The 20,386-nt window shown below is 63.4% G+C and overlaps 1 protein-coding gene and 1 long non-coding RNA gene across 2 annotated transcripts; both read left to right on the top strand.

Moving 5' to 3' along the window:
* Positions 1–6,152: 6,152 nt before the first annotated feature.
* TGOLN2 (trans-golgi network protein 2) lies at positions 6,153–13,150 on the top strand. Its single transcript, XM_068156562.1, has 4 exons — positions 6,153–6,299; positions 6,940–8,873; positions 10,182–10,265; positions 11,134–13,150. Exons 1-4 carry the CDS (start codon positions 6,200–6,202, stop codon positions 11,137–11,139), a joined length of 2,124 nt encoding a protein of 707 aa, XP_068012663.1. The 5' UTR covers positions 6,153–6,199; the 3' UTR covers positions 11,140–13,150.
* Positions 13,151–13,168: 18 nt separating this feature from the next.
* On the top strand, positions 13,169–14,152 carry LOC137450297 (uncharacterized). The gene is made up of 2 exons (XR_010989559.1): positions 13,169–13,914; positions 13,955–14,152. It is a non-coding gene; the product is annotated as an uncharacterized lncRNA (long non-coding RNA).
* The last annotated feature ends 6,234 nt before the right edge of the window (positions 14,153–20,386 follow it).

Here is a 20,386-nt window from a genome sequence, read left to right as displayed (position 1 = left end):
GACACGTTTCAGCATCTCCACATTCCATGCTGGAGCTGGCCAGAGCCATCAGAAGAGTAGAGGCAAGAGATGCCCCCAGCCATGGGTGCAGAGAGCCTTGGCTGGGCACCAGGGACACATGGGGCAGGCACTGGCTGCTGCCACACTGAGAGAGCTCCAGAGGGCTTCTGCAAGCCATTGGTGCTGCCACCAGCAGCAGACAGCTTCTGGAACCAGCTCAGGATCATCCTCTGGCTGGGAAGTGACAGCTTAAGCCCACAGCTCAGAGCATCCTGGCTGGGGAGCAGCTCTGAGGGGTCCTGCCTGGTTGGGAGCCTTGAGCAGTGGGAAGAGTGCACCAGAGGCAGCTGGAGGAGCTTCTTGCTCCAAGCTTCCTGGTGGCCACCACCACAGGCTGTGAGGAGGAAGTGCCTGGAGCCTCTGCATTGACTGTCACAGCCACGGCAGGCCCTGGGCTCGGAGGCTGTGCCCATTCCACACACAGAAGTGCTTCGAGTTCCTGCTCCCAAAGGGCACACTGGGGAGGGAGGAGGGAGCTGGGGAGAGGCTGAGGGAGCTGGGGAGAGGGTGAGGGAGCTGGGGAGAGACTGAGGGAGCTGGGGAGAGGGTGAGGGAGCTGGGGAGAGACTGAGGGAGCTGGGGAGAGGCTGAGGGAGCTGGGGAGAGACTGAGGGAGCTGGGGAGAGAGGGAGATGGGGAGAGGGTGAGGGAGATGGGGAGAGGCTGAGGGAGCTGGGGCTGTCCAGCCTGAAGAACAGAAGGCTCCAGGGGGACCTTAGAGCTGCCTTCCAGGACCAGAAGGGATCCTACAGGAAGGCTGCAGAGAGACTTCTCCTGAGGGTGTCCAGAGACAGGCCAAGGGGGATGGTTTGGAGCTGAGGCAGAGGACATTGAGTCTATTATTAGGAAGTTTGCAGGGGACACCAAGTTGGGAGCAAGTGTGGATCTTTTAGGGGGCAGGAGGGCTCTGCAGAGGGACCTTGACAGGCTGGAGGGATGGGCAGAGTCCAAGGGCATGAGGGGCCTGGAGGAGGCTCAGGGGAGACCTCCTTGCTCTCTACAGCTACCTGAAAGGAGGTTGTGGCCAGCTGGGGGTTGAGCTCTTCTCCCAGGCACCAGGGCCAGAGGGCACAGCCCCAGGCTGCTCCAGGGGAGGTTCAGGCTGATGTGAGGAAGAAATTCTTCCCAGGCAGAGGTTGGCCACTGGAATGTGCTGCCCGGGGAGGTGGTGGAGTCCCTGGCCCTGGAGGGGTTTCAGAAGAGCCTGGAGGAGGCCCTGGGTGCCATGGTTCAGCTGATGGATGGGGGGGGGGGAGAGCCTGGACTTAGTGAGCCCAAAGGTCTTTGCCAGCCTGGTTGGTGCTGGGAGTCTGAGCCTGGGACTCTGCCTCTGATGCTGTGACCCTGGAGGGCAGCCAGGAGCTTGGGAAGTAGTTCTTCAGTCCCAGGGCAGTGAGGCTCTGGCACAGGCTGCCCAGGGAGGCTGTGGCTGCCTCCTCCCTGGGGGTGCTCAGGGCCAGGCTGGATGAGGCTCTGAGCAGCTGAGTCGAGCTGAGTGCTGTCCCTGGGCATGGAGGGGAGGTTGGAGGAGAGGATCTGTGAGCTCCCCACAGGAGAGGCTCTCCAGCCTCAGAGCATCCTGGTGGCCTCCTCTGCACCCTCTCCAGCAGCCATCCTGTGGCCTTCTGCCATCCTGGGATTCTGTGCTTGGAAGAGCTGAGGCTGGGGCTGGCTCCTCCACAGCAGGCCCTGCCACCAGGCTCTAATGAATGGCATCCTGGCAGCAGGGCATGGAGCTGCCAGGCCCAGGCTGGAGAGGGTCAGGGAGCATCACCCCCAGCATGCAGGGAGTGACAAGAGGCCAAGTGTGGCTTTTTGGGGGGTGGGGGGGAGAAGGCTGTGGCCAAAGAGAGCTATGGGTTTGATTTCATGGGAAATTAAAGCATGGAGAGACCTGTCAGAGGAGCTGAGGGCTTGAACCCAGGCCAGACAGCTTCAAGCAGATGTTGGAGCTCAGCAGCAGAACCTTCCTTTGTCTGGCTCTGCAGTTTCCCATGCAGACAGGGAACATCTGTCCTGCTGCCTTCCCAGGGCTCCTCAGCTGAGCTGCCCCAGGATTATCCTGCAGGAGGAGAAGCAGGAGGCCACCAAAGACGTCCTGGAGGGTAGGGTAGGACCAGGTCTATGTTGCTCTGGCCTCAAGCAGCAGGCAGAAGGTCTCTGAGCTGAACCAGGCTGATGGTGAGATGCAGAAACCCTCCTGCCCCTGGGCTCTTGCCTGGGGGAGGGTGGGCACACTCCTGGGCACCCCAGGGGCTGAACCACCCTCAGAAAAGGGAGGAGGGGTCTCTGGTGCTGCCCCCACCCATGGGAGCCAGCCCCAGGAGCAAGCCCAAGGCCTTGGCACTGAGCAAGCCCAGGCCTGGTGACCCCCCCTGGGCTTCCAGGTCCTGTCCTGGGGGAGGGCTGAAGGGAGGAGGCCTGGGGGAGGTGCAGAGGTGGTGTGGAGCTGCAGAGGCTCCTGTCACATGATGGCACAGCAGGAGTTCTGCTTGCGAGCCTGCAGGGAGGAGAGTGTGGGCAGCAGGGCAAGGGAGGCTCTCCTGCCCCTCTGCCCTGCCCTGGGGAGGCCACAGCTGCACTCCTGGCTCCAGCTCTGGGCTCCCCACTTGCAGAGCCTGGGAAGGGCTGGGGAGAGTCCAGGGCAGGCTGGGAAGCTGCTGAGGGGCCTGGAGCAGCTCTGGCAGCAGCCAAGGCTGAGAGCCCTGGGGCTGAGAGCCTGCAGAAGAGCAGCCCCAGAGGGGAGCTGAGCAATGCTCAGCAAGAGCTGAAGGAGCTGGGGGGGGCAAGAGGCTGGGGCCAGGCTCTGCTGAGTGGTGCCCAGGGCCAGGCCAAGGGGCAAGGGGCACAAAGTGGCAGCCAGGAGATGCCAGCTGGAGAGGAGAAGAAAGTAGTTTGGTGTGAGGGTGCTGGAGGCCTGGAGCAGGCTGCCCAGAGAGGTTGTGGAGTCTGCTCTGGAGAGCTTCCAACCCCCCCTGGGCACTGTGCCCCTGGGCAAGCTGCTGTGGGAGCCCTGCTGGAGCAGGGCTTGGGCTGGGTGAGCTCCAGAGCTGCCTCCCCACCTCTCCATGCTGGGTTCATGGACTGGATGGAAATGTCTCAGCATCAATCCAAAACTGATTTCTTAGCAGCTTTCCTTTGCCCTGTGGGAGGTTCTTCAACACAGGGAATCCTCTGGGCTTGGTCTTTGTGGCAGGAGAGTACAGTCTGGGCTCTGGCAGCCCTCTCCTCTTTCTTGGATGAGATTTCTCACAGTGTTTAACTTCCCCTCAGACCTGGGAGCTGCAGTGGGGCTTGGCTGGCCCAGGAGAGCTATGTGGGGTGCCCCCAGCACAAGAAGGACCTGGAGCTGCTGGAGAGGCTCCAGAGGAGGCCACCAAGGTGATCAGGAGCTGGAGAACCTCCCCTGTGGGGACAGGCTGGGAGAGTTGGGGCTGTTCAGGCTGGAGAGGAGAAGGCTCCAGGGAGATATCAGAGCAGCCTTGCAGTACCTGAAGGGCTCCAGGGGAGCTGGGGAGGGACTTGGGACAAGGGCTGGGAGTGCCAGGCTGAGGGACAATGGCTTTGAGCTGGGAGAGGGGAGACTGAGAGTGGAGATGAGGAAGAAATTGTTGAGAGTGAGGCTGGGGAGAGCCTGGCACAGGCTGCCCAGGGAGGCTGTGGCTGCCTCCTGCCTGGGGGTGTTCAGGGCCAGGCTGGATAAGGCCTTGAGCAAGCTGGGCTGGTGGGAGGGGTCCCTGCCCATGGCAGGGGGTTGGGACTGGATGATCTTGAAGGTCCCTTCCAACCCAACCCTTTCCATCCACCCATGACTGTCTCAGAGGTGCCAGTTGTGGATGGTGCCAGCCCTGACCTGTCAGGGGGGGTTTGATTATTGCCAGGAGCTGGCATCTGGTTAAGACCTCCTCAAGAGCAAAGTGAAGGGAGAGCTTGGAGCCTCTGGGAGCCAGCTTGCTCCTTTCCCCACTCCCTTCTGGCCGTGGGGTTTCTCCTGCCACCTCCAGCCGCTGGCTGTGCCGCAGCCATCTCCATCCAAGGGCCCCCTTGCCCACCCCTCCCCCCCAACCCCCCCAGCAGCTCAGCCTATTCATTAATTGAAAAGCCTAATGAGGTCCCAGGGGGCTCCTGCAGAGATGGAGCTAATTAGGGGCTCCACCACCAGCGAGCAGCAGCAGCAGCAGCAAATGAAGCCAAGGTCTGCTCCAGGCTGCTCTTTGAGGAGAGGCCACGGCAGATGTCCTGGTGTGCTGCTCCCCGCCAGGCTGGACCCCGGGCTCTGCCCAAGCAGCTGCTGGGGAAGCAGTGCCTACACTTAATCCATTCTAATTAGCATCATTAAGCTCTTCCATTTGCTAATTGTTTCTCCTTTGGATCTTTTCTCCTGACCACACGAAGCCCTCGGGGGAGCGGTGTGGGACGGAGCTCCTGACAAGGTGAGGACTTCATCACCTCCAGGAGCAGGGTTGGCAGCAGCCCTCCGGTGACAAAAGCTGCCTGGGGCCACATTAAAGGCCAGGCTTGGGTATGTCCAGCTTGCTCTTGGCCACTTCAGAAAGAGCTGTCCCCAGAAGGGGACATCCCAGAAGAGTTAATGAGAAGAGACAGTTCCAGCCTGGGAAACCAACCAAAAGCCATGGCCAGGAGATTCTGCCCCTCTGCTCTGCTCTGCTCTGCCTCCAGCTCTGGGTCCCCAGCACAAGGACCTGGAGCTGCTGGAGAAGGTCCAGAAGAGGTCACCAAGGTGATCAGAAGCTGCAGAACCTCCCCTGTGGGGACAGGCTGGGAGAGTTGGGGCTGTGCAGGATGAAGAGAAGGCTCCAGGGGGACCTCAGAGCAGCCTTGCAGTACCTGAAGGGCTCCAGGAGAGCTGGGGAGGGACTCTGGACAAGGGCTGGGAGTGCCAGGCTGAGGGACAGTGGCTGTGAGCTGGGAGAGAGGAGACTGAGAGTGGAGATGAGGAAGAAATTGTTGAGAGTGAGGCTGGGGAGAGCCTGGCACAGGCTGCCCAGGGAGGCTGTGGCTGAGGTCCCATCCCTGCAGACATTCAAGATCAGAGTGGATGTGGCCCTGGGCAGTCTGTGCCAGTTGGAGATGTCCCTGCTGAGTGCAGGGGGGTGGACAAGATGCCCTTGGAGGATCTCTTCCAACCCACTGCAATCTGTGGCTCTGTGAAGATTAAACCTAAAGAAGCTCCTCACTGCCGGAAGGACTTTGAGGGCTGGAGCAGGGCCAGAGAAGGGCAAGGGAGCTGGGGAAGGGTCTGGAGAGCAGCTGAGGGAGCTGGGGGTGTTGAGCCTGGAGAAGAGGAGGCTGAGGGAGAGCTCATTGCTCTCTGCAGCTCCCAGGCCAGGCTGCTGGTGGCTGCCTTGGCCATGGGGGCACTCTGCTGGCTCCTCTCCACCTGGCCATCAATCATCACCCCCCAGGTATCTCATGGACAAGTTATTGCCCACTGTCCAGAACTGAAGCCAGGGCTCTGAAAGGGGCTCTGGTAAGGCAAAGGGGAGGGGCAGGGGAGCCTCCCTTGCCCTGCTGCCAATGCTATTCTTCCTACCCCCCAGGACACCTTTGGAGTGCTCTTGGCCCCCAGGGCACATTGCTGGCACCTGGGCACCTTCTTGTCCCCCAGCACTCCCAGCTCCTCCCTGGAGCTGCTTCCCAGCAGGTCCTCCCCAGATGTTGTGCTGCAGAGGGCTGGTGGTGGCTCTGGGGCGCTGGTGGAGGCTCTGGGGCGCTGGTGCCACCTCCTGAGGTGCTGGTGGAGGCTCTGGGGTGCTGGTGCCACCTCCTGGGGCGCTGGTGCCACCTCCTGAGGCTGCTCTCCGGCTGCCCTGGCAGGGGGCGCTCCAGAGCGCATTTCCCACCAGCGCGCTCCCATCAGTCCATGCTGACCCACCCTAATTTGCATAAGCACCACCCAGCCTTGCCTGTCAATCACGCAGGCCCCCTTTCGCCCCGCCCCACCCATCTCCATCCCCGCCCCTTTCCCGCCCTCACAGCCGCGCCTCGCCCCGCGCGCCCGGCCGCTCCCGCGGCGTGTGCTCCCGGAAGTGACCTCAGCCGAGCCGGAAGTGGCGCAGCCGAGCCGGAAGCGGACGCTGAGGCGGAAGCAGGCGGTGGTGGTGGTGGTGCTGCAGCCATGCTGCTGCTGCGGCTCCTCTTGCTGCTGCTCTCAGCGCTTTGCGTCGTCCCCTCGCGGCAGAACCAGAAGCTGCCTGCGGTGCTCAGACTCAGACGAGGTGAGAGCAGGGCCCGGGGCGGGCAGCGCTGCGGCCGGGGCCGGCTGAGCGGGACCCGGGAGGCTGAGGGCTCGGTGGTGCCGGGCAGGGCAGCGGTGAAGCCGGGACAGCGCTCGGGCTGTGCTGGGTCTGACACGGGCGCTGGGTTGGCAGGCCTTGGCTCGGTCTCTTCACCCCAGGAGCAAGGAGCAGGACCTCAGGGTGCCCCAGGGGAGGTTTAGGTGGGAGGTCAGGAAAGGTTTGTTCCCCAAGAGGGTTGTCAAGCCCCAGAACAGGCTGCCCAGGGCAGTGGTGGAGTCCCCACCCCTGAAGGGGTGTCAGAGTCCTGGAGATGTGTTGGTGTTGTGGGTTAGTGGTGAGCTGGCAGTGCTGGCTTAAAGGTTGGGCTGGGTGAGCTTCAGGGTTCGTTCCAGACTAAACGGTTCTGTGACTCTGCCGTTGAGCGTCTGGGGGCGTCCTGCAGAGGGGCCAGGGGCTCCCCTGGGGCACTTGTCACCCCTTGGGTCTGCTCCCCCCTCCTTGCAGGGCAGTTTCCTTCCTCTTTCGACAGCTGCCTGAGGGGAGCTGCCTCGGCCAGCCCTGCTGGTTGCTCAGCCGGCCGTGGGGGCAGGCAGTGACTGTGACCTCTCTCTGCTTGCAGAGGCTGAGCAGTCTCCAACAGGCACAGGGGGATCCAACCTGCCTTCAGAACGTGGCTCCCAGGCAGCTGCAGGGGACAGCCAGGCAGAGACACAGCAGCAAGTGGAGCAGTCTGAGTCAAATCCACCTGAAAGGAGCAAGCAGAATGGAGAGGTGGCAGGCACCAGCCAGGGGAGCACAAGCGTGACTGGGGCAGGGGGGCGCACGGGGCGGGAGCCTCGAGGCACAGGCGGCAGCCAAGGCGACCAGGGTGGCACTGGGCAAGGGGGCACTGGCCAAGGTGGCACTGGGCAAGGTGGCAATGGCCAAGGTGGCAATGGCCAAGGTGTCCAGAACAACAATGGCCAAAGTGAGGACAACAAAGTGACTGAGGACAACCACAACCACCAGGATGACACCAGTGAGAAGGAGGACAGCCAAAACAAGGGCACCACCAGTGGAGGCAGTGGCACCACCAATGGAGGCAGTGGCAGCACCAGTGGAGGCAGTGGCACCAGCAGTGGAGGCAGTGGCACCACCAATGGAGGCAGTGGCACCAGCAGTGGAGGCAGTGGCACCACCAATGGAGGCAGTGGCACCAGCAGTGGAGGCAGTGGCACCAGCAGTGGAGGCAGTGGCACCACCAGTGGAGGCAGTGGCACCAGCAGTGGAGGCAGTGGCACCACCAATGGAGGCAGTGGCACCACCAATGGAGGCAGTGGCACCAGCAATGGAGGCAGTGGCACCAGCAGTGGAGGCAGTGGCAGCAGCAATGCAGGCAGTGGCAGCGCCAATGGAGGCAGTGGCAGCACCAGTGGAGGCAGTGGCAGCACCAATGGAGGCAGTGGCAGCACCAATGGAGGCAGTGGCAGCAGCAATGGAGGCAGTGGCAGCACCAATGGAGGCAGTGGCAGCAGCAATGGAGGCAGTGGCAGCAGCAATGGAGGCAGTGGCAGCAGCAATGGAGGCAGTGGCAGCAGCAATGGAGGCAGTGGCAGCAGCAATGGAGGCAGTGGCAGCAGCAATGGAGGCAGTGGCAGCAGCAAGCAGGGTGAGGAGGACAATGGAAACAGCCCAGGCAGCACCAACACAAACCAGGACCAGACCAAGAACGAGGACAGCAACGACGAGGACGAGGAGAGCGACAGCCAGAGGTCAGCTGGCAATGGAGCTGGTGGCAGTGATGATGCCAACCACCAGGGCAGCAATAATGGTGCCAACCAGGACAGCAATGGTGACAACCAGGGCAGCAATAATGGTGCCAACCAGGGCAGCAGTAATAATGCCAACCAGGGCAGCAATAATAATGCCAACAAGGGCAGCAGTAATGGTGCCAACCAGGGCAGCACCAGTGGTGTCAACCAGGGCAGCAGCAATGGTGCCAATCAGGGCAGCAATGGTGACAAGGGCAGCAGTAATGGTGCCAACCAGGGCAGCAGTAATGGTGCCAACCAGGGAAGCAGTAATGGTGACAACAAGGGTACTGATGGTGACAAGCAGCAGGACAGCAATGATGGTGACAAGCAGCAGGGCAAGGATGATGCCAACCAGCAGGGCAGTGATGGTACCAACCAGGGCAATGATGCCAACCAACAGGGCACTGATGGTACCAACCAGGGCAATGATGATGCCAACCAGCAGGGCACTGATGATGCCAACCAGGGCAGTGATGATGCCAACCAGCAGGGCACTGATGATGCCAACCAGGGCAGCGATGATGCCAACCAGGACAACCCAAACGCCTCTGCAGCTGATGACAACAGCATCTTGGAGGATGAAGAAAGCCCTGATGAGAGCGAGGCTAAGGATGGTGGTGATGCCTCCTGGCCCCAGCAGAGGCCCAAGAGCCTGCCTGGTGCCAGGGGGCAGTCGGAGAGCAGCCACTTCTTTGCCTACCTGGTGAGCACGGCGCTGGTGGTGGCCGCGCTCTACGTCGCCTACCACAACAAGCGCAAGGTGAGCAGCAGCTCGGTGCCAGCCCCTGCCCTGCCCCCTGCTTCCTTCCCTCTGCAGACTCCTCCCTCCAGAGCCAGCTGCAGGCACAGGGGGGCCCAGGGGCTTCTCATTCCCTCCCAGCTCAGCCCTCTCCCCCATCCCAACACTGCACAGGGGCCCAGAGCTGACCCCCTTCCCATCCCCCAGCTGGCCCCTTCCCCAGCCCCAGGCCCGAGGGGCAGCAGTGGGAAGAGCTGCCCAGGGAGGCAGGCAGCCAGCAGTGAGTGGCCCCCAGCTGAAGGCAGTGCCCTCTGCCTCCCTTCCCACCCCTCTCCCCCACCCCAGCATCAGTCTCCCCCCCGAGCTCCTCTCCCCACCCCTGGCACTGCCAGGCACGAGGCACTGCCTGTAGTGTTGTCAAGGCAGGGTGGGCACACTCCTGGGCACCCCAGGGGCTGAACCACCCTCAGAAAAGGGAGGAGGGGTCTCTGGTGCTGCCCCCACCCATGGGAGCCAGCCCCAGGCCTCGGCAAACCGTGGAGAGGAGAAAGTCATCCCCCAAGGCCTTGGCACTGAGCAAGCCCAGGCCTGGTGACCCCCCCTGGGCTTCCAGGTCCTGTCCTGGGGGAGGGCTGAAGGGAGGAGGCCTGGGGGAGGTGCAGAGGTGGTGTGGAGCTGCAGAGGCTCCTGTCACATGATGGCACAGCAGGAGTTCTGCTTGCGAGCCTGCAGGGAGGAGAGTGTGGGCAGCAGGGCAAGGGAGGCTCTGCCCCTCTGCCCTGCCCTGGGGAGGCCACAGCTGCACTCCTGGCTCCAGCTCTGGGCTCCCCACTTGCAGAGCCTGGGAAGGGCTGGGGAGAGTCCAGGGCAGGCTGGGAAGCTGCTGAGGGGCCTGGAGCAGCTCTGGCAGCAGCAAAGGCTGAGAGCCCTGGGGCTGAGAGCCTGCAGAAGAGCAGCCCCAGAGGGCAGCTGAGCAATGCTCAGCAAGAGCTGAAGGAGCTGGGGGGGGCAAGAGGCTGGGGCCAGACTCTGCTGAGTGGTGCCCAGGGCCAGGCCAAGGGGCAGAAAGTGGCAGCCAGGAGATGCCACCTGGAGAGGAGGAGAAAGTAGTTTGGTGTGAGGGTGCTGGAGGCCTGGAGCAGGCTGCCCAGAGAGGTTGTGGAGTCTGCTCTGGAGAGCTTCCAACCCCCCCTGGGCACTGTGCCCCTGGGCAAGCTGCTGTGGGAGCCCTGCTGGGGCAGGGCCTGGGCTGGGTGAGCTCTGGAGGTCACTTCCAACCCCTCCATGCTGGCTCCATGGTGTGCCCCTCTCCCTCTCCTCTCCCCACAGATCATTGCCTTCGCCCTGGAGGGGAAGCGCTCACGGAGCAGCCGCAGGCCCAAGGCCGCTGACTACCAGAGGCTGGACCAGAAGGTGAGGGGAGAGCAGCCCCAGCCAGGGCTGTGCTGCCCACTGGGGATGCAGAGGGGCACAAACCCCTCCCTGTGCTGCTGTGGGGAGCAGATTCCTTAGCAAGCCTCCACTTTGGGTGTCAGAGCAGGGTGGGCAGAGAGCAGCAGCAGCACAGTTGGGCAGAGCTGCCCCAGCAGGGTCCCAGGCTGGGCTGCTGCAGGGCCCAGACCCCAGCTGGGCTTTGTTAGCAGGAGAAGGGTTGGGGCTGGGGACAATTCCCATCCTTCCTCCCCTGCAGGTGTTCTTGCCCTGCTGCCCTTGGGGCCACAGGCGCCTGTAGGTACTGCCTGCATTGGGCAGGGAAGGCAGGGGATGGACATCAATCACCCAGAGCTGAGTCTGTGCCTGGCAGCAGGTTGCCAGCACCTGGGGAGGGGCTGTGCCAGGGGCAGATGCCAGTCCCTTCTGGGAGCTGGGCAGGGAGCTGCAGGTAGGCTTGTTCTTGGCCTTGGCAGCTCTGCAGGGCACAGGGGTGGGCAGTGCCCTCCTTTGCCCCTTGCAGCCCCCTGGGTGCCTGGGAGAGGGTTTTGCTGCCTGGGGAAGGGGTTTCCTGCCTGGGAGAGCATTGTCCTACCACAGGCACCATTTCTGTTCAAGCTTCCCTGTGCAGGGAACATTTTGGAGGCTCTTCCTGGCCAGGAGCCCCCTGAGGCTCAGGAGAGCAGCCAGGCCTGCTTCAGTTGGTTGAGGTTTTGGTTTGAAGGCTGCTGGGGCACCCCCAGCTCCCCCTTCCCCCCAGCCCTCCTCTCAGCTCCCTCCCAGGCTGTCAGAGCAAGGAAGCAAGGCTGAGCTCCCAGCTCTTTGAACCCTTTCTCTTGTGCCTCCCCAGCTCTAGGTTCCCACCTTGGATCTCCAGTGGGGTGTTGATGGCCTCCAGCTGCGTGGAGCAGGGAGCTGTGCTGCTGCCAGCTGTGGCTTCAGGCAGCAGGGCAGAGGGGAACTGCTTCTGGATTGGCACCACTGCACCTTGGCACCCTTGGGCCTTGCACTTCTCCCCACACCTCTCTCCTTTCCCAGCTGAGTTTGTGTCCTCCTCAGGCCCTGTGGGCCAGCAGGGCCTGGCAGAACTTCTGTGTCCAAATGAGGTTGGATTTGCCTTCTGCTGTACTGAGCCCCCCCTCTTGAGGGGCTGAGCGAAAGTCTGCCTGAGAAATGAGCCACTGGAGCCCTCCCCTGCCTCACAGCTGCCTTCCTGCTCCTGCCTGGCACCCAGAGGTTGTCCTCTGCCTGCTTCTTGGGAGCACCACTGACTGCACCTGAGACAGTCCCCCAGGGACCCTGCCCCCTCTGGCCCAGCCCCTCTCTCTCAGCCCCACCTTGGCCCTTGCTTTGCAGCTCCAGCCTCCTCTCCCCCCCAGGCTTTTCCTGCCATGCCCAGGCTCAGCCCTTGGGTGCTTGAGGCTGTGGGCAGGGCAGGCTCAGGAAGCTTCCTGGGGGTTGTAGCAGGGGAGGAGCAACTTCCTCCCCCTGGCAAAGCCTCACTGGATGGAAAAGGGAAGTGTTTGACCCTGAGGTGGTTGGGATGAGTGAAGCCTGCAGCTCTCCAGGCCTCCTTCTCAAGAGCTGAGGCCCTGGAGGGTGTAGAGCTCACCATGGCTGCCTGCTGGGAGGGGAGGAGCTGCTGCCCCCTGGGCTGCACAGTCCTCAGCACTGCCTCTTGCCAGGGCAGAGCACTGCAGGCTGCACCCTGCCTGCCCCTGAGTCCCCAGCAGGTCAGCTCCTGGGCCCATGACACAGAATCATCAGGTGGGGTGGACTGGAGTCAAAGTCCAACCAAACTCCAACCCCACTGCCAGGGACACTTCCTGCCAGCCCAGGCTGCTCAAGGCCTCCTCCAGCCTGGCCTTGAACTCCTCCAGGGTGAGGACATCCACAGCCTCCCTGGGCAGCCTCTTGCAGTGCCTCACTCTCAGCAGTGGCTTCCTGGGAGCACCACCCAGCCTCACCCTGCACCCCATGGCACTGCCAGCCTGGCCAGCAGGAGTTTGGTAGGGCTGGGAGTGCTCCTGGGGGACTTGGTCAGCTTGGTGGAGCTCCTGAAGCTGGGTGATGGCCTCCCAGGCACAGCTGGAGTGCTCCAGCAAGCAGCAGGCTTTGGCTGGTGGGGTGGAGCTGTGAGGGGGGTTGGGGTTTATGGCCCCAGAGCTGTTTGCTTGGGCCAGGCTGGTTGTGAGGAGGCTGTACAGTGCCTGCTGCCTCCTGCTTGTGTGGCTGTGAGGCACCTGCAGCTCCTCAGGGGGCTGCAGCCCTGCCCTGAGCTCTCCTTGGCCCTGCAGGAGTGACCCCACTGTGTGCCCAGGGAGGACCCCAACCCTGCAGCCACAGCCAGAGCAGCCCAGGGGCTGAGGCCTCCTTCCAGCCTTCCTGAGGCTGGGAATGATCAGGGAGCTGCTGGAGACAGTGGTGTGGGAGCAGGGCAGAGGCCTGGCCTGGGCTGGAGGTGAGAGCTGCAGCTGGGGGTTTGTTTTCCCTGCTGCTTCCTTCCCCACCCAAGGAAAATCCTCTTTGGGGAAGTTCATTTCTTGGCCTTTTAAGCAAAGCCAAGGAGCAGCGGGGGGGAGGGGGAAAAACTTCCACCCCTGGGTTTAAATCACTTCCCAGGAGCTCTGCTGAGCAGTGTGCTGCCCAGGAGCTCTGCTGAGCAGTGTGCTGCCCAGGAGCTCTGCTGAGCAGTGTGCTGCCCAGGAGCTCTGCTGAGCAGTGTGCTGCCCAGGAGCTGCCTGGGAGAGCAGGGCCAGGAGGTGGGAGGGGAGAAGATGGAGAAGAGGGCTGAGAAGGTGACCCCTGGGGGGGGAGGAGCACTGGAGAGGAGCTGCAGCTCCACCAGGAGCAGCCTGAGGCTGCTGGGGGGGGCAGGGGTTGGGGGGGGGGGTTTGGAGTTTGGGGGTTGGGGTTGGAGGGTTGGGGTTTGGGGAAGGCAATGACAGCAACACCACCTCCCCACCCCCATGCTCCCAAGCTGCCCTCTGCTCCTGAGCTGCTTGCTCGAGGCTTGCCTTGGAGTGCCTCTGCTGTTCCCCTGCCTGGGGTGTGACTGAAGGATGATCTAGCAAGGGTTTGGGGTTTGTCTCCATCCCCTGCCTGCTTTGCTGTCTTGCTCTGAACCTCTCACTCTGAGCTGGGCTGAAAACCACCCCTGGGGTGCCAGCAGCAGGGGGAGGGCAGCAGGATCCCAGAAGCAGCCCTGGGGGGCTGGAGCAGGCTGGTTCCTCACCCCCATGGTCCCTGGGGGGGGATGGAGCAGGCTGGTTCCTCACCCCCATGGTCCCTGGGGGGGATGGAGCAGGCTGGTTCCTCACCCCCATGGTCCCTGGGGGGGGTGGAGCAGGCTGGTTCCTCACCCCCATGGTCCCTGGGGGGGATGGAGCAGGCTGGTTCCTCACCCCCATGGTCCTTGGGGGATGGAGCAGGCTGGTTCCTCACCCCATGGTCCTTGGGGGATGGAGCAGGCTGGTTCCTCACCCCATGGTCCTTGGGGGATGGAGCAGGCTGGTTCCTCACCCCCATGGTCCCTGGGGGGCTGGAGCAGGCTGGTTCCTCACCCCATGGTCCTTGGGGGATGGAGCAGGCTGGTTCCTCACCCCCATGGTCCTTGGGGGGGATGGAGCAGGCTGGTTCCTCACCCCATGGTCCTTGGGGGGCTGGAGCAGGCTGGTTCCTCACCCCATGCTCCCTTTGGCTGCTGGGGGGCTGCAGGTGGGGGGCAGCCATGGGCCTCCCCATGGCCTTCAGCCAGGGAGGGCTCTGGGTCCTGCTGCAGGGAACTGCTTTGAAGAGCAAACTCTGCTCCTGCTTTGGCTTTGGGGTTGGGGTTTGATGTGTGGTCAATAAATGGACTTCCACAAAGAGTCTGGGGGCTTCCATCCCCTCTGGGGGGCTTCTGCTCACGGTCCCCTTTGAAACCTGCCTGCACTTCACTCCCTGGAGGGCTGAGCTAAACCTGCTTTGAGCAAAGCCCAGCAGGGCCTGGGGCTGAGCTCAGAGCCTTGGGGCCGGATGGGGCCCAGACAGGGCTCAGCCAGGGGGGTTCCAGACTGCTGCAGCACAGCCCCCTGGGGCTGGCAGCTTCCTCCTGAGCAGCTCTGGCCCCCTGGGTGGGGGCCTGGCCTTCAAGCAGAGTGCAAGGCTTGTGGCAGCTGGGCTGTGGGTGACTGAGAAGAGACAACCCCCAGGCTGTGCTGGCACCCAGGGAGCCCTGGGCAGGCTGCAGGGCTGGGGGAGAGGAACCTCAGGAGGTTCAAGCAGGGCAAGGGCAGGATCCTGCCCCTGGGCAGCAACAACCTCCTGCAGCAGCACAGCTGAGGGGGAACCTGCTGGGAAGCAGCTCCAGGAGAAGGAGCTGGGAGGGCTGGGGGACAAGAAGGTGCCCAGGAGCCAGCAGTGTGCCCTGGGGGCCAAGAAGGCCTCAGGGGTGTCCTGGGGGGCAGGGAGGAGAGTGTGGGCAGCAGGGCAAGGGAGGCTCTCCTGCCCCTCTGCCCTGCCCTGGGGAGGCCACAGCTGCACTCCTGGCTCCAGCTCTGGGCTCCCCACTTGCAGAGCCTGGGAAGGGCTGGGGAGAGTCCAGGGCAGGCTGGGAAGCTGCTGAGGGGCCTGGAGCAGCTCTGGCAGCAGCAAAGGCTGAGAGCCCTGGGGCTGAGAGCCTGCAGAAGAGCAGCCCCAGAGGGCAGCTGAGCAATGCTCAGCAAGAGCTGAAGGAGCTGGGGGGGGCAAGAGGCTGGGGCCAGACTCTGCTGAGTGGTGCCCAGGGACAGGGCAAGGGGCAAGGGGCAGAAAGTGGCAGCCAGGAGATGCCAGCTGGAGAGGAGGAGAAAGTAGTTTGGTGTGAGGGTGCTGGAGGCCTGGAGCAGGCTGCCCAGAGAGGTTGTGGAGTCTGCTCTGGAGAGCTTCCAAACCCCCCCTGGGCACTGTGCCCCTGGGCAAGCTGCTGTGGGAGTCAAAGTCCAGGAGCAGAACAAAAATACCAACCCCCAGCCTGCAGGCACTGCCTGCTCCTGGCATGGACTGGCAGGGCCAAGGGTTGGTGGCAAAGCTCCTGGGGTGGAGTGGAGCAGCTTTAATGTGTGGAGGTTAATCTGTGAGCTTAGGGCGTGGGCACAGCATGAGCCTGGGCACACCTGAGGAGAAATCATCAGCCCTGGGGCCCCTCCAGCCTCCTCTGGCACCACTGCCACAGCCCTCAGCTGTCCCCAGGCTCTGCTCTGCAGCTGCTCAGCCACAGCTGAGCTTTGCCTTGGTCTCACACTGGCACCAAAGCTGAGCCAGGAGGAGCAGAGCTGGGGCCAGGTGCCTGAGGTCCCCCAGCACATCCTGCCCTCCCCTCTGCAGGGAGAGGGAAGCTCCCAGAGTGAGCTCCAGGAGCTGCTGGGCAAATCCTGCCACATCCTCTGCCTGGCTCCTGCCTCACCCAGGGGCTGCCTGGCAATTAGCAGCAGCAGCAAAGAGCCTGAGCAGGAAGCAGCTCCTGCAGCCCTGTGCTCCTCGGGCTGGGCAGCAGCCCAGGGCAGCTCCACCTCTGTGAGCCCTGGGGGCTGGTGGAGATGAGAGGAGCCCCGGGGGGGGTGAGGCTGCAGCTGCTTTGGGGCAGAGAGTCACAAAGTCACAGAGTGCAGCAGGTCGAGAGGGACCCTCCAGGGTCACCTTGCAGGCAGCAGGGACACCTCCAGCTGCAGCAGGGACACCTCCAGCTGCAGCAGGCTGCCCAGGGCCACCTCCAGTCTGACCTTGAGTGTCCAGAGGGATGGAGCCTCCAGCACCTCTCTGCAGGCCCCAGGCAAAGGGAGAAGCAGCTTGGAGTCACCCTGCAGGGCTGTGGGCAGCCATGGCCTCGGGGTGCTGCTGCCCCTTCAGACCTCTGTGCCCTGCAGAGGGTCTCTGCTCTGAGCCCTCCTCAGCACCTCCTGGGTGGAGCTCCAGGCTGGGCTTCAGCTGTGCTCAGAATGTGAGGGAGAGGATTCTGCCCCTCTGCTGTGCTCTGCTGAGGCCTCCCCTGCACTGCTGGGGCAGCTCTGGAGCCCTCAGCACAGCCAGGGTCCTGCTGAGGCCAGGCTGAGAGGGTTGGGGTTGTGCAGCCTGGGGAAGAGAAGGCTCCAGGAGACCTTCAAGGGCTGAGCAGAAAGCTGGGGACAGAGTTTAGAGCAGGGCCTGTTGGGACAGGCCAAGGGGGGATGGTTTGGGCTCCAAGAGACACATTGAGAGTGGAGAGAAGGAGAAATGTTTGGCACTGAGGGTGGGGAGAGCCTGGCCCAGGCTGCCCAGAGAGCTGGGAGCTGCCCCAAGGCTGGCACCATCCCAGCTCAGGCTGGTTGGGGCTGTGAGCAGCCTGCTCTGCCTGGGGCTGTCCCTGCTGGCTGCAGGGTGCTGGTCTGGATGAGCCTGGGAGGTTCCTTCCCACCCAAGCCAGTCTGGGGCTCCATGATTTCTCCATGCGTGGCAGGGGACTCCCTGCAGCCAGGCTGCTGCTCTTAGCCCCTTGAGCTCTCCTGCAGCTCTCAGGCTCCTTCAGCCTCCCCTGCCATGGGCACTGGGCAAGGGAAGGCCTCCTGCAGCAGGTTGGTGCTGAAGCAGGGCAGCTCCTTGCAGGCCTCAGGGGGTCTCCTGGCCTGGCAGTGGAAGCTGATGAGGGTCCCCAGGCTGAGGGCCAGCTGCTGCTCCCCACCCCACAGCACCCCCAGCAGACCCTGCAGGAGCCTGGATCCAGAGCTGCTGCTGAAGGCAGAGCAGGAGGGCAGGGCTGGCTGGGCCAGGGTGTCCCCAACTCTCTGGGCCAGCTGTGGTGATCTGGGGGCTCCCCTGGGCCTGGGCTGCAGCATCAGGGTGGGCTGAGGTCCAGCTGGTTCAGGGGGCTCCACACCCTCACACCCCACAGCCCCCCCCTCAGCAAAGGCTGCCCCCAGCAGCCTGTGGGGGCAGTCTCTGCCCCAGGCACGCTCCTGTGGGGACAGAGAGAGAGCTGGGGCTGTGCAGGCTGGAGAGGAGAGCTCATTGTGGCCTCCCAGGGTCTGCAGGGGGCTCCAGGAAAGCTGGGGAGGGACTGTTGAGGGTGCCAGGGAGGGATAGGGCTGGGGGGGGTGGAGCAGAACTAGAAGTGGGGAGATGCAGATTGGCTGTGAGGAAGAAGTTGTTCCCCAGGAGGGTGGTGAGAGCCTGGCACAGGCTGCCCAGGGAGGTGGTGGAAGCCTCCTGCCTGGAGGTGTTTGCAGCCAGGCTGGAGGTGGCTGTGAGCAACCTGCTGTGGTGTGAGGTGTCCCTGCCCATGGCAGGGGGTTGGGGCTAGCTGAGCCTTGAGGACCCTTCCAGCCCTGCCAGCTCTGTGGTTCTCTGAGCCCCCCAGCTCTGCTTGGTCCCTTCTGGCCATCTCCAGGGCAAGCCAAAAGCTCCTGGGGGCTCCATGGGGAGCTGCAGACCCCCAGGCCAAGCCTACAGCCCCTCCCACTCCCAAGCCCTGCAGCCCCCCATGGCTGCTCCAGCTCCATCCTCTTCCTCTCTGAGCCACTGCAGTTCAGCTTTGCCAGCAGAGTTTGGGTTCCCTGCTCTCCTCCTCTGCTCCCTGCAGGTCTCCAGAGGCTGCTTCCCTCCCCCCCGTGGTCAGCTGCATCCTGAAGAGTCCCCTGGGAGATTCCCAGCCCAGGGGCAGCCCAGGAGCTGAAGCTTCCTCCCTCCTGCTGGGTGGTTTGGCCTCTCCTGCAGGGGTGGAGCACTGGGGAAGGCCCTGGAGGGGCAGTGGAGCTCTCAGGGCACATTCCCCCTGCTGGGCCATGCTGGTTGGGGCAGTGGTGGAGACTTCCTGGGACCAGGAGGGCATCTCCTGCCCTCTCCCTCTGCAAACCCCCACCAGTGGCCAACCCTCGCTCAGGACCTGGCCTGCAAGCAAGCTGCAGTGCCCTGCAGAGGTGCCCAGAGGCCCCCAGCACAGCAGGTAGGGGCAGCAGACTGTGCCCAGAGCACTGTCTGGGTGCAGGGCACCAGCCCCAGCTGCCAGCAGGCCCTGCAGAGCTGCCCAGCCCCGCAGCAGGAGGAAGTGAGGCAGGGCTGGCTGCTCTCAGGTGTGGTCTGCCTGGTGCCAGGGCTCAGGGTGCCAGCTGGGTGCCCTCCCGCTGCCACATTCCTGGGTCACTGATCCGATCCTTCCTGCTGACTCAGTTTCTCTCCTCCCCCCTCCCTGCTGGGGAACCACCTGAGGGCTCAACCTCACTCCCAGTCCAACCCCAGTTCCCAGCTGGGCTTCCTCCAGCCCTACCCCAGCAGCTGGCTGTGCCCCCCGGGCACCACCAGGGGTCTGGAGACAGCTGGCAGCAATTCATCTGCAGCTGAGTGGTGTGGAGGAGGAATTGCTGGGACAGCATTTCCTGGGCTCATGGAATGGGTTGGGTGGGAAGGGAGCTCAAAGCTCAGCCAGCTCCAACCCCCTGCCCTGGGCAGGGACCCCTCCCACCAGCCCAGGCTGCTCAGGGCCTCATCCAGCCTGGCCTGGAGCACCTCCAGGCAGGAGGCAGCCACAGCCTCCCTGGGCAGCCTGTGCCAGGCTCTCCCCACCCTCACTCTCAACAATTTCTTCCTCATCTCCACTCTCAGTCTCCCCTCTCCCAGCTCAAAGCCATTGTCCCTCAGCCTGGCACTCCCAGCCCTTGTCCAGAGTCCCTCCCCAGCTCTCACAGTATCACAGAATCACCAAGGTTGGAAGAGACCTCGAGGATCATCAAGTCCAACCTGGCACCACAGACCTCATGACTAGACCATGGCACCAAGTGCCACATCCAATCCCCTCTTGAACACCTCCAGGGATGGGGACTCCACCTCCCTGGGCAGCACATCCCAATGGCTAACAACTCTCTCTGGGAAGAACTTTCTCCTCACCTCCAGCCTAAACTTCCCCTGGCACAGCTTGAGACTGTGTCCTCTTGTTCTGGTGCTCATTGCCTGGGAGAAGAGACCAACCCCTTCCTGGCTACAACCTCCCTTCAGGTAGTTGTAGAGAGCAATGAGGTCTCCCCTGAGCCTCCTCTTCTCCAGGCTAAGCAACCCCAGCTCCCTCAGCCTCTCCTCACAGGGCTGTGCTCCAGGCCTCTCCCCAGCCTTGTTGCCCTTCTCTGGACACCTTCAAGTCTCTCAATGTCCTTCTGAAACTGAGGGGCCCAGAACTGGACACAGGACTCAAGGTGTGGCCTAACCAGTGCTGAGCACAGGGCACAATGACCTCCCTGCTCCTGCTGGCCACACTGTTCCTGATGCAGGCCAGGATGCCATTGGCCCTCTTGGCCACCTGGGCACACTGCTGGCTCATGTTCAGGCAGCTGTCAATCAGCTCTCCTGGGGCCCTTCAAGTACTGGAAGGCTGCTCTGAGGTCTCCCTGGAGCCTTCTCTTCTCCAGGCTGAACAGCCCCAACCCTCCCAGCCTGTCCCCACAGGGGAGGTCCTGAAGCCTCCTCTGGAGGCTGGGGAGGGTCAGAGGGTAGAGAGGACTATGGCTTGCTGCTGGAGGGCCTGGCTGGCACCATCCTGCCCAGGGCTCACAGGGCACATGTGGGGAGGTGACAAAGAGGATTTTCCTCTGAGGGGCTGGTGGGGGGTTGGAGAGGGCTGGAGGAGGGAAGTGCTGCCATGGTGGGAAGTGCCAGGAGCATCCTTCTGCCCTCCTCCCCCGTCTGAGCCCTGGTTCCACCAGAAGCCAGGGCATTCCTGCTGCCCATGCAGGGAGCAGCTCCTTCAGCCTCCCCAGGAGCTCCTCATGGCCTCACCCTGCCTGCTCCTGCCAGCTGCTGCTACCCACCAGGGCTCCCCAGCTGCCCTGTGAGAAAGACCCTGGGGGTGCTGGGTGCCAGCAGCTGGAGAGGAGCCAGGGAGTGCCCAGGGGGGGCAAGGAGGGCAGCAGCAGCCTGGCCTGGAGCAGCAGTGGGGTGGGCAGCAGGAGCAGGGCAGGGAGTGTGCCCCTGGGCTGGGCACTGGGGAGGCCACAGCTGGAAGCCTGGGCTCAGGGTTGGGCTCTGACTGCCAGAAGGACTTTGAGGGCTGGAGCAGGGCCAGAGAAGGGCAAGAGAGCTGGGGAAGGGTCTGGAGAGCAGGGCTGGGGAGGAGCAGCTGAGGC

Source organism: Melanerpes formicivorus, unplaced genomic scaffold (assembly GCF_026170545.1).
Source record: "Melanerpes formicivorus ecotype bairdi unplaced genomic scaffold, bMelFor1.0.p_v2 SCAF_34, whole genome shotgun sequence".
Lineage (NCBI taxonomy): Eukaryota > Metazoa > Chordata > Aves > Piciformes > Picidae > Melanerpes > Melanerpes formicivorus.
The sequence above is the reverse complement of the archived record's forward strand: the minus strand, read 5'-3'. Positions and strand labels throughout refer to the sequence as shown.